Source organism: Sinocyclocheilus anshuiensis, unplaced genomic scaffold (genome assembly GCF_001515605.1).
Source record: "Sinocyclocheilus anshuiensis isolate Anshui unplaced genomic scaffold, SAMN03320099.WGS_v1.1 scaffold117, whole genome shotgun sequence".
Classification (NCBI taxonomy): domain Eukaryota; kingdom Metazoa; phylum Chordata; class Actinopteri; order Cypriniformes; family Cyprinidae; genus Sinocyclocheilus; species Sinocyclocheilus anshuiensis.
In genome coordinates this window covers 1,063,788-1,077,016 of record NW_015536624.1, presented here as the reverse complement: position 1 = coordinate 1,077,016, position 13,229 = coordinate 1,063,788, and the positions used below count along the sequence as shown (strand labels likewise).

The 13,229-nt window shown below is 35.9% G+C and overlaps 1 protein-coding gene across 2 annotated transcripts in view; it reads right to left on the bottom strand.

The window, feature by feature from the left end:
- The window catches only part of osmr (oncostatin M receptor), a 16,860-nt gene extending 6,045 nt beyond the window's left edge, over nucleotides 1-10,815 (bottom strand). Inside the window, exons 1-12 of one of the 2 annotated variants that reach the window (XM_016507076.1) lie at nucleotides 10,714-10,815; nucleotides 10,418-10,569; nucleotides 10,182-10,332; nucleotides 8,085-8,351; nucleotides 7,595-7,724; nucleotides 6,366-6,523; nucleotides 5,944-6,077; nucleotides 4,814-4,964; nucleotides 3,781-3,857; nucleotides 1,655-1,859; nucleotides 1,377-1,559; nucleotides 233-334 (exon numbers count right to left, since the gene is read on the bottom strand). In XM_016507076.1, coding sequence (XP_016362562.1) covers nucleotides 233-334; nucleotides 1,377-1,559; nucleotides 1,655-1,859; nucleotides 3,781-3,857; nucleotides 4,814-4,964; nucleotides 5,944-6,077; nucleotides 6,366-6,523; nucleotides 7,595-7,724; nucleotides 8,085-8,351; nucleotides 10,182-10,332; nucleotides 10,418-10,569; nucleotides 10,714-10,789 — 1,786 coding nt within the window. In that variant the 5' untranslated portion in view covers nucleotides 10,790-10,815. Of the gene's footprint in view, nucleotides 1-232; nucleotides 335-1,376; nucleotides 1,560-1,654; nucleotides 1,860-3,780; nucleotides 3,858-4,813; nucleotides 4,965-5,943; nucleotides 6,078-6,365; nucleotides 6,524-7,594; nucleotides 7,725-8,084; nucleotides 8,352-8,398; nucleotides 8,513-10,181; nucleotides 10,333-10,417; nucleotides 10,570-10,713 lie in introns of those variants that run through there. The other variant, XM_016507081.1, reaches the window with a different exon arrangement.
- Nucleotides 10,816-13,229: the final 2,414 nt, after the last annotated feature.

Sequence of the window (13,229 nt, the reverse complement as noted above, 5' to 3'; positions counted from 1 at the left end):
ACATTTCATTACACCAAATACACAAAACAATGTTCTTTTTTAGCAACATCATATGACCCCTTTAAAGTAATATGATAACAAATAAGAGTCTGCAGTATAAAGCAGCATAGCATACTGTTTTTGAACAGGTAAAATGACTGGAAGTGGATGACATATTAAAAATAATGTGGATTGACACCTGTTTTGTGTTCTGCTGTAATGTGGCATGTAAAGTGTGTGTGTGCACTCTTACTCTGTTCTTTTAAGTATCCGATCTGTTTCTCATGACGTCTGTGTCCCTCCGCGCTAGACCCGTAGATTTCAAATGCGTATTGAACTCCTGCTTTAAAATCCCCTGTAAAAATGTAGTTTTACATTGATTTTGAACAAGTCTTAAGATAACTTATAGGAAAATAAGACAAAGCATTAAAATAAGCCACAGCAACAAAAATATTTCTTATTTTTATCTCAACAACCTTTTTTTCTTTGAAGAACCAGGATTCTCACTCTCTTGAATAACCTGGATATACAAGGTAGCCTAGATTTAATTGTGTATTTAATTTAAGTGTGATTTCTAGACCTGGAAAAATCATGGAGATATATAATATATTTATATACACACTTTAAAAAGCACATTTGATGGTATAAAAAATGGCAGCTGTGATTGCCAGAACTTTACAGTGGCAACAATGTAGGTTTTATGGATTGAACATAAATTTACAGTAAAAAGATTAATTAATTGATAATGTTAACAAATATAACATGTCAATTATAAGATGACATGCTTTTTCACTTGCAAAAACTGTAATGTTACATGAAATAGTAAGGGAAATTATCATTAATCAGTTAACAGGTTTTAACCGTAGCATTTTTACTGTTATTTTACTGTTTTACTGTCATTTTCTACAGTGTAGTTATACCAAGCTCTATAAAGTATTTATCAGCTAAAAAGTGTGAGTAAAAACACTTTTTAAAATCCTTATCTACTGTATAATACTCAAGTAAATTACAAATGACTGAAAGTACATATAAATCTGGTTTTATATAAATGTGGTTTCTGAAGTTGAAAACTTTCAGTAAGCATCTTGCAATGCATTCTTAGATTGCCTTATCTGTAAAGGACACATGCAACTGAAATGAAATAGAATAAAATATAAACATTAGATGAATAAGTTAAACCTAAAAAATGTTATTCCAATCAATGTAGTTTTTTGTGCTTGAAAGCTATCACTAATCATCACGCACTGCGAAATGTTATTATGAAAAAGCATAAATGCTGCCTACACAGCTTTTATATGTAATGCTGTCACATAGCCAGAAACATTAATGTTACAATTTTATTTTGATGGTGCTTGTATTGTAAGGATATGGCATCATGTACAAACACAGCTTTCTACCTGCATTCAGGTTTAAGCAGGTCTGATTAGCTGGGACTTTTCTCCACTGTAAGTTGCAGGGGAGCGCAATACCCAGCATGCACCACTCTATGGTGTAACCACACGTGGCAGCCGAGTCCCTTGTCCAGGTCAACTGGAATCCCTTTTCATTACCCATAATCCTCTTCTCGCTTAGCATGCTGTCTGCATCAGTAACAACAGTAAGTTATCTGATGTTAAACAGAACAACATAAACAGTGCACAGAACACACTTTAATGTTGAGTATGAGCTTTGTCACCTGTATAAGCTGAAGGAATAGTGATGTGGGCTGGTTCAGATAAGCCAGACTGAATGACGGCCCTCACAGTAATGTCACTCATATTGATCTCTCTGGTTAGTTCCACCTGTGTCTGTGTGACGTTCATGCACACACTCCTCTCTGTGTTTCTGTAGCTCACACACACCTCGTAGGCTTTAATATATGACTCTGAGTCACTGCTGACCTGAGGAAGAGTGAACCGTGTCAACACAGACTGCTTATACAAATGTTTGTGTTGCTATCCTCTCTCATAAAAAAATTCATATATATATTTTTAATATATTTCAAAATATACAAAAAAAGTACCACACATATATAATATAATTTTTTTAAATAAGTAAATAAATTGATATTGTCAACAAAATATATTTAAAAAATGCATTTTACGTTTACCCAGAAAGTGTTTTAAATTCTGAAATGTACTGTCTTGTCTCTTTCAGTACATTCTCTAATGTATTTTTTATTTTAAAGGTTTGCATTAAATATATTTTAAACTTGAAAATATAGTTTCTGAAGCCGAGTGGTTAATAACATATATTTTGCATATATTCTATTTTTTTTTTCTGTTTGGAGTGAAAGAAGCATTGAGCACTTTTGCTGATTCAGCAGCAGAATCTGTATGCTGATCTTCTCAAATGAAAGCAGCGTTGATATTGATAAATACAACTTAAAATAGTTTTCACTAATTGAAATAGTTGAAATAATTTAGAATAAAACATAAATATTAGATGAAACTATAAACCTTAAAAAAAAAAAAAAAACCTTTGTTGCCCTAGCAATTTATAAAGCAAAATAAAATAAAATAAAGTTTTAATTTGAAATAACTCAAACTGAAATTAAAGCTACTGAAAATAGAAATATTAAAAAGCCCAACAATAAAATAAATAAATAAAATAAAATGACTGAAGAACATAACAAAATTTCTAAAACGTAAGTAAAAACTAATTCAAATGATTAATAAATACAATAATAGTAGATAAACAATACCAAAATAACACTGAATCAGAGATTCATTTGTGGTAGCACAAAAATATTTACTCTGATTTTTAATCAGTTTATGTTTAAACATGGCAAAACATTCCATTTGATCTGTTGATCCAATCTGTTCATAATTAAATTATAATTAAATTATTCATAACAATATAATTGTAATCAATTAATTCAATGCACATCAAAGCTGCTACCTGAATAATAAGACTACGGCCCCCTAGAGTGCTGAGGTTTGTAACCACCACAGTAACACATGAACACATTGATTATGTTTCTTAGCCAAACAAAAACCAAATAAAGTCAATAAAAAGAACTGGACCACTAGCTGCGTTTACATGGACCCTACTAACCCGATCGTAATAGGACTAGAAGCACAATCAGAATAAAAAGTCACCATGTCAATCGGACTGAATTGGCCAGATCCGACTAAAATTTCGATCGGATTGTAATCGGTGGTTTATTCCTTTTGTAATCCGAGCGAGAGGACATGTAAACACTTGATCGGATTGAAAACTGGAGAAACTGAAAAGTGACGTAGAAATAGCGTAATGACGTATGACACGCGGAACGAGCTGTTCTTCCTGGTGAATAAAGTGTCATGAGTCCCGTCATTATAAAACTCCCCTTTCACTCAGCGTCTGTGAAGTGGAGCAGGACAACGTCCCACCAGTCCTTGTTTAAGACTCTCATCAACAGACAACTGGTTTTGGGTGAAGGAAGGGGCACTTTTACTGCTTTATAAAGTAAGCAGCACAGCACAACACAACAGTTCAGGTGCTGGTCGGCCCCTAATTGGGACCCGAAGTAGATAAATATCAAGTGTGCTTTTTAAAACAGTATGCGACAACAGTGGGAAACTCTGTATATTCATGCAGTGTGTGCATGTCAAAAGAGTAAATCCGATCAGAAGCTTGTGACAAATAAACGTGCATATCAACCCGATCACTTTATTAACGTTCAAGTAAACACTTACGTTCGGATTCGTCAATCAGAATTCATTAATTCCGATGAAAGCAAAAAGTGTCCATGTAAACGTGCCTACTGTTCCAAAAATGACAAAGTACTATGCATGGCGAACATTTTAAGTTTGATGAATGTCAAAAACATAAACTTACTGTTTTCCACAGCAGTGTGACGGTGCGATTGGGATGGTCCCTGATTTGTCTCCACAGATCTATGGTCACTAGAGGCTCTGCAGAAAAAAATAAATACATATCTATGTGAGCCTGGACCACAAAACCATTTTCAAAACGGTCAATTTTTTTTAATTGAAATATATTGTAATCATCTGAAAGCTGAATAAATAAGCCCATTGATGTATGGTTTGTTAGGATAGAACAATATTTGGCCGAAATACAACTATTTCAAAATCTGGAATCTGAGGGTGCAAAAAAATCTAAATATTGAGAAATCGCCTTTAAACTTGTCCAAACGAAGTCCTTAGCAATGCATATTACTAATCAAAAATGAAGTTTTGATATATTTACGGTAGGAATTTTACAAAATATCTTCATGGAACATGATCTTTACTTAATATCCTAATGATTTTTGGCATATATATAAAAGAAAAATCGATAATTTTGACCCATACAATGTATTTTTGGCTATTTTCAAAACGGTCAATTTTTTTTAATTGAAATATATTGTAATCATCTGAAAGCTGAATAAATAAGCCCATTGATGTATGGTTTGTTAGGATAGAACAATATTTGGCCGAAATACAACTATTTCAAAATCTGGAATCTGAGGGTGCAAAAAAATCTAAATATTGAGAAATCGCCTTTAAAGTTGTCCAAACGAAGTCCTTAGCAATGCATATTACTAATCAAAAATGAAGTTTTGATATATTTACGGTAGGAATTTTACAAAATATCTTCATGGAACATGATCTTTACTTAATATCCTAATGATTTTTGGCATATATATAAAAATCGATAATTTTGACCCATGCAATGTATTGTTGGCTATTGCTACAAATATACCCCAGCGACTTAAGACTGGTTTTGTGCTCCAAGGTCATTGTATGTTTGCGTTTTCTTGCTGTGCAAAATTCTAGTGTTTATTGTGTGTTGCTGTGTGGTTTATAAATAAATAAACACGCACACATACATACTGTATATATATGAACTCCCATGACTCTTTGCTTACCTGTGATGAATAGTCTTTGTGTTGTCCATCGGCCCCAGTTGTTCCCCTGTACTGCACAGCACCCCCTAACGGAGTACAGCGTGCTGGGCTTTAGGTGCTGTAGTCTGAATGCATAATACTGCATAGAGTCAGATCCATTCTTATCTAAATCCTGTAAGACAACAACAACACTTGAACACAGGATGTGCTTCAGCATTTCTGTAAAGTTCATTTTGTTTATCTGATATGGCAAGTTTTCACACGGTTAATCAAGCTTATGAAACTCCCTCTTGTCGTATTTCTGATGCCATCACATTATTTGGAAATACAAAAAGATGTTGTGCAACAGGAAAAACACCTTAGAGGAAGAGGGTTTTGCTGAAGATTGATCCACCCTCAGGCCATTCAAGATGTAGATAAGTTTGTTACTTTAGCAAAACAGTTGTAGAGACATTTGAATGGGTGCCGTCAGAACGAGAGTCCAAATAAAAACATCACAATAATCCACAAGTAATCCACACCACTCCAGTCCACCGATTAACATCTCGTGACGTAACAAGCTGTGTGTTTGTAAGAAACAAATCCTTCATCAAAGCGTTTTAACTTTAAACTGTCGCTTCTGGCTAAAATACAAGTCCATAATCCATAATAATATAATAACACTTCCCCCAGTGATACATTTTCTGTTGTCCTCTCACATCAACATCCACCAACATATTGGTTTAGAACTGTTTTGGACTGTTTTGTCATGTAAACGGTGCTTGATCTGTGCATATTTCTCTTCTTATTCAGACTAGATGACCTTTTCACTGGAGGAAGCAATTTAACGGATAGAGGTCTTGAGGTTTTAGCCAAGTTAAAACATCTTAATGATGGATTTGCTCATTACAAACACAAAGCTTTTCACTTCACAAGACTGATTGATGGACTGGAGTGGTGTGGATTATTGTGATGTTTTTATCAGCTGTTTGGACTCTCATTCTTACGGCACCCATTCACTGCAGAGGATCCATTGGTGAGCAAGTGATGTAATGCTACATTTCTCCAAATCTGTTCCCATGAAGAAACAAACACATCTACATCTTGGATGGCCTGATTGAGAGTACATTTTCAGAAAATGTTGGTCCATTTTTGGTGGACTACTCCTTTACCTGTATTATCCCTCCTGGTTCAAGTTCAGTCTGGCATATCAGCAGAAGTCCTTTGAAACTCCCATTCAGCTTCAAGATCACCAATGAATCAAACACACCTGCAGTCACTTCAAGATGCTCAGGGACTGGAAAAACTGAGGTGAAATGGATTAGTAACTACATCATTTTGTCACATAGTTTTGATTCACCGTTATGTTGTGGACGACACAATTATTTAAAGCAACTTGCAGTGCACTTATTATAAGGACCATCCCCCTGAGGTAAAGCATCTTGATCTAGGGTAGTACAACGGTGATAGTTCATATGGGGTTTCAAACTTACAACCTTTTGTTTATGATCTGTCCCAGATTTTAAACTATTCCACATCACTGAGTAATCTGATCCTTCAAATGTAATCTTCACATAAAATGATTCATATTCACCTCTGTCTGTGATATTGAATATGTAGGTCTCACTCTCTTGCCCCAAACTGTTTGTCACAAGTAATGTGATGTTGTAGGAGATCTGCTGTTGGATGACATCAAAACCGCAGGATCCAGGATCTGTGTCTTCCACATCACAGCCGACAGACTTGGAGTCACTGAACATAAGGAGAAAATGTTATTATATTCAACTTTCTGTCATCATTAATTTACTCTCTTGTCATTTCAAACCTCTATGGCCTACTTATAACCCCAAATAAAGCTATTTTGAAAAATGTATGTTTTTTTTCTGACTTTAAAATGAAAGTCAATGGGGTCCAGTGTTGTTTGAACCCCAAAGTTCTTCACAATTTCTTTTACAGAAGAAAATGCCAGTTTGTAACAATATGAGGGTGAGTACATGATGACAGAATTTTCATTTTTGGGTGGACTATCCCTTTAAGAGCAGTGATTAATATTCACATTAACATATTGCAGTGAATTTCTTTTCTTATTTGTATGTTCATAGGCAGGTGTTTCAGATACATTTTAAAATATTATGCCATTGGTTAATTTCCACTAAAAATCATCAGACAACCTGACCAAGACAGAGATGTGCTATTAGGTGAAATAGGGCCTAAATACCCACACTTGTGATTTTGGCCACTTGAGAGTGCATGCACGCAACAGGAAGTAAGTGTGTAAGACTGTACCAGTCTTAAAAGTGCAGTGCTTTTTAATCCACACTATCTTGAATACCGCTTCCGAGGGGTATTCAAAGATAAGCGTATCCCATCGTGCATCATGTTCTGGAAATAAATTGTGAGACTTTCTGCAGAGATCTCACAAGATGTTTTCCAGTGCAAGTTAAAAATTAATAATAATTCAATAGGCTATTGCAAACAATTTGGTAGTAAAATGTAAAGTGTTGCATATTTTATTAGTGCAAAGATGCTAATCTAATCACTTAATTAGAAGCACCACAATTACTCAATTGTGTCATCTGTTATATAGACTACTGAACAGACATTTAGAATGCAAAATATTAAAAATCAAAATAAAGCATTTAAACACTTGCATTTTTACAACACTGTAAATGTGTCCTATCAGGTAATGAAAAGTTTTACACACACTTGTGGTCTTCAAGCCCACTTGAACTCTTGGGCTAAAAACAGGAAATACGTCATATAAGTGGTCAAGTGCAAAAACTGCAAGTGTGGGTATTTGGACAGGCCCAAAATCGGACTAACCTGATTAGTAATGTGTACTTCCTTCTCTGGTCACCTTCTAGGTTAGGTGCTCTGCGTATTTTCCACAAGCAGTATGCGTGTCTCATGTCTTCAGTCTCGCATCTAAAATCTAATGGCTTCTCCGGAGGAACTGAAAAAGGTTTAGCAGAAATTGATATTTCTTATCAGAAATCTCCCATCATGCTTAGAAGAAAATGTTTATAATGTATTACTATTGCATGTACTGTTGCATTGCATGTTACTTGTACTTTATATTTTAATTCAGTGGAAAAATCTTTCTTAAAAATAAAAAAAAAACACTTTGATTTTTTTTTATTTATCTAATGCAGTGGTGTTGAGAGATTTTATATCACTTTTTTAACTTCCAAAGGTGCTGCATGACAATCGTATAGCTTTTTTTTTTTTCATCAACTGTTTTATGAAAAACATACTATTCTTGCCTATATGGGGACGTTTGAATTGTGTTGGACAATGGGACACTTATACTCACAGGTGACAAAGTTATATGCCGTTACATCACTATTCCTGTCGCAGTAGAAGTTGACACCGAATGAATTTGTGGCTTTGATGTCTTCCACTCGAATGGCTTTGACCTGTGGGCTTACGTTGATGACTTTGTAGGGAGTGTTGTCGAAGAACATAGAGGTGATGTGTGTCTCTTTGGGATAAATGCAGCAGAACATCACCGTGGATCCTTCCTGAAGCACCTGGTCATCTGGAAACATCTTGATTTCATTGTGGGCCAAGTTCATCTCCCCTACAAGAAAATGAGTTGATATGAATAAATATCCAACCACTCCATACATTTAAACAATGCAGAAATCATCAACACCATGCTACTGTCATGTGGATGGTTTTCCGGGTGTTATTATGTGATTGCTAAGGTTTTTTAAGCATGTTTTCTATGCTGTTGCAATGGTTTAGGTGAAATCATCAACACCATGCTACTGTCATGTGGATGGTTTTCCGGGCGTTATTATGTGATTGCTAAGGTTTTTTAAGCATGTTTTCTATGCTGTTGCAATGGTTTAGGTCAGGGTTGTGGAGGGCCGGTGTCCTGCAGAGTTTAGCTCCAACTTGCCTCAACACACCTGACTGGAAGTTTCTATGCCTAGTAAGAGCTTGATTAGCTGCTTCAGGTGTGTTTAATTAGGGTTGGAGCTAAACTTTGCAGGACAGCGGCCCTCCAGGACCGAGTTTGGACAGCCCTGGTGGTTGTTTAACTGCTGAGGCTGGTTGACCAACATGCTCTCAGAAGTGCACACTCATCAGTGACAGTTGAGAGGCACACAACAGGCGTGTTTAAAGTCAGGACATCATGGATGAAAAGAAGAAGTTATGTGAAGTGTTGTATGTAAATGTTTCTAATGAAGTCTCTTCTGCTCACCAAAGCTACATGTATGTGCTCAAAAATACAGTAAAAACAGTAATATTGTGAAATAGTATTACAATTTAAAACAACTGTTTTTTTTTTTGTTTGAGTTTGTTTTAAAATATAATTTATTCCTGTGATCAAAGCTGAATTTTCAGCAAGCTTGATTAGCTGCTTCAGGTGTGTTTAATTAGGGTTGGAGCTAAACTTTGCAGGACAGCGGCCCTCCAGGACCGAGTTTGGACAGCCCTGGTGGTTGTTTAACTGCTGAGGCTGGTTGACCAACATGCTCTCAGAAGTGCACACTCATCAGTGACAGTTGAGAGGCACACAACAGGCGTGTTTAAAGTCAGGACATCATGGATGAAAAGAAGAAGTTATGTGAAGTGTTGTATGTAAATGTTTCTAATGAAGTCTCTTCTGCTCACCAAAGCTACATGTATGTGCTCAAAAATACAGTAAAAACAGTAATATTGTGAAATAGTATTACAATTTAAAACAACTGTTTTTTTTTTGTTTGAGTTTGTTTTAAAATATAATTTATTCCTTTGATCAAAGCTGAATTTTCAGCATCATTACTCCAGTCTTCAGTGTCACGTGATCCTTCAGAAATCATTCTAATATGCCGATTTGCTGCTCAAGAAACATTTCTGATTATTAGCAATGATGAAAACTGTTGTGCTGCTCCATATTTGTGCAGAAACCAAATGCTCAAATGTTTGGGGTATGTGTGTGTTTAATAGAAATGAATACAAATTCATCAAAAGTGACAGAAAACATTTAGAATGTTACAAATTATTCTATTTGAAATAAATGCTGTTCTTTTTCTATTCATCACAGTCCTGAAAAAAAAAAAGATTCCACAAAATACTAAGAAGCAAAAACACTGATAATAATATTATTAATAATTAAGCACTAATAATGATTAAGCAGCAAAATCGGTGTATTAGAATGATTTCTTAAGGATCATGTGACAATGAAGGCTGAAGTAATGATGCTGTAAATTCAGCTTTGCATTTTAAATATATTAAATTAGAATATACTGTTTTGCTGTATTTTTGATCAAATAAATGCAGCCTTGGTGAGCATGACACTTTTAAAAATCATAATGTTTCCAAACTTTTGACAAGTTAAACTTTTGAACCCCACTATTTCATGGAGAACTTCGTTCTTGATCACGTAGCCTACTTTTGGAATGAACTTGAAATATCCTACCATAGATGGTTTTCCATGAACTCCAAGAGCTGGATGGTGAAGCACCGGAGATGAGTCTTATTCTAACAGAGTGATTGACACAGTTCAGCGGGAGCTGTGAGGTCCAAACCAGTGTGTGAACTGCTTCCAGTGATCCTCTGCTTACATTCATCTGTGGACAGACTAAACAGTTAGTGCAAAGCACAGAAATCAAGTGATAATGTGATAGGAGCTGAGGACTGATGTGTTTTACACACGCTGTCGACAATATCCATGTTTGTTGTGTGTCCAACTTGTATTTCATAGGTTTGATTTCTCTGTTCTTCATTCTGATTCATCATCCACTTCACCTCCAGTCTCCACATGTCCAAAGCCTGGAGTTCAATCACGTCTGGCACAGTGACAGTTTCTGTGGTTATAATGATTCAAGTGTTGTGAAGCTGTACACTAAGAGAGATGCAATTACAATACTGTATACATTTCAGAAATAATACTGTAAAGTGTGACCAATGAATTTGAGTTGAGGCCAAACTTATCCTGATTTATATCTGACCTGAAGAAGAATTCCAGCCTTTGATATTTTCGAACAGGATGAAAACTGTAAGCAGCAGTGTCCAATGGAGAATCATTTTTGGTGGATGTAAACTCTCTCAGCATCTGCTCCGAGGTTCTGTCAAAGTGTAGTAGGTGTTACTCTATGACTATGAACCGTTAAAGTTCTCCTCCTACTGCTGCCTTCCGTTTGAGGTTAAGGCAGCAATGCCTCCAGACTTAGATTTATTGCCTGTGAGTCATGAAATAAAAGTGATGTACTTGCTTCGGTGTTATTTTAAAGTATATGCTGTTTTTGAAATCACCTTGGAAGGTCAATCACCACATACAATGATGATAAACCATAAATGGCTATGTCATGGTAGTTATATTTAATAATCATAAGAAAACTGCATCTTTTATATTAGCACAGCGTTCCATCTACAGGCCATGGATGGAAATGCTTCTAAAAGCAAACTTTCTGACAGCAATCTTTTACATTTTTTGACTCCATAAAATGATCTTATTAGTCAATATAATCAAAACATAATCAATGAACACACTCTTCAGTCAAAACAGCTCTTTAATCTCTAAACTCTCAGAATGTTTATTTCAAGATTTTGTTACGTTGTTATTTAGGGATTGCATTTCATATTAATGTTTACATTAAATGTAATGTTTACATCATTAATCATTCAATTAAATTACTATTTAATATTTAGATTCTTTTCGTTTAGTGTGCAAGTATCATGTATGCAATTCCCTGTTGAAAAAAACAGCATATGCTGGTTAGGTATGTTTTGACGCTGGGATGCTGGTTTAAGCTGGTCTTTTGCTGGTTTATGCTGGTCCTTTGCCAGCACATGACCAGCATAAACCAGCAAAGGACCAGCATAAACCAGCAAATGACCAGTTTAAACCAGCAAAGGACCAGCATAAACCAGCAAATGACCAGTTTAAACCAGCAAAGGACCAGCATAAACCAGCAAATGACCAGTTTAAACCAGCAAAGGACCAGCATAAACCAGCAAATGACCAGTTTAAACCAGCAAAGGACCAGCATAAACCAGCAAATGACCAGTTTAAACCAGCAAAGGACCAGCATAAACCAGCAAATGACCAGTTTAAACCAGCAAAGGACCAGCATAAACCAGCAAATGACCAGTTTAAACCAGCAAAGGACCAGCATAAACCAGCAAATGACCAGTTTAAACCAGCAAAGGACCAGCATAAACCAGCAAATGACCAGTTTAAACCAGCAAAGGACCAGCATAAACCAGCAAATGACCAGTTTAAACCAGCAAAGGACCAGCATAAACCAGCAAATGACCAGTTTAAACCAGCAAAGGACCAGCATAAACCAGCAAATGACCAGTTTAAACCAGCAAAGGACCAGCATAAACCAGCAAATGACCAGTTTAAACCAGCAAAGGACCAGCATAAACCAGCAAATGACCAGTTTAAACCAGCAAAGGACCAGCATAAACCAGCAAATGACCAGTTTAAACCAGCAAAGGACCAGCATAAACCAGCAAATGACCAGTTTAAACCAGCAAAGGACCAGCATAAACCAGCAAATGACCAGTTTAAACCAGCAAAGGACCAGCATAAACCAGCAAATGACCAGTTTAAACCAGCAAAGGACCAGCATAAACCAGCAAATGACCAGTTTAAACCAGCAAAGGACCAGCATAAACCAGCAAATGACCAGTTTAAACCAGCAAAGGACCAGCATAAACCAGCAAATGACCAGCTTAAACCAGTAAAGGACAGCATAAACCAACAAATGACCAGTTTAAACCAGCAAAGGACCAGCATAAACCAGCAAAAGACCAGCTTAAACCAGCATCCCAGCGTCAAAACATACCTAACCAGCATATGCTCGTTTTTTCAACAGGGTTATCTTTAAAATATTTATCAAATTATAAATGTTTAATTTATGCGTCTATTTTTTACATTTTAATTATTATTACTTTTTGCGTAATTACGACTTTATTTAATTTTTAATTACATTTTATGTTATTAAAAAAAAAAACTTTGTCCCTTTTATTTTCCCTGCTACTTCACCTTATTAATTGTGGTTATGCCTAATACATATTTGTGTGCCGTAAGTACACGCTGCGGTAATGCCATGCCAATATAGTTTTGTTTACTGATTATGAATATCCTTGGCTAAAATCATGCGCATTAATTTTGGTGTTTGGTGTTGGCTCAGTGGGCCTTCACCCACGTCACGAAGCCGCCCACGCTCCCACCGTGGCCCGTCCCATCTCCGGTCTCCTCCGTTCAGAAGCCTTGCTGAACAAATCCATAGAAAAAGAAGCGAGAGCAACTGCATCACTACTGAAATAGGGCAACGTGGGCGTGGCTTAGCGATCAAAAAGTTGATTCTGATTGGTCAGGTATATAGGGGATTAATAATAATTCTCCAGTTTTACCTCATCACTCTGTATTTCCAACTCAGTGGCTATAATTTTTTTCAGTATCATTATTCATGTATAAATTATTGTGCACACTGCTGCTAAAGAATCACACGGA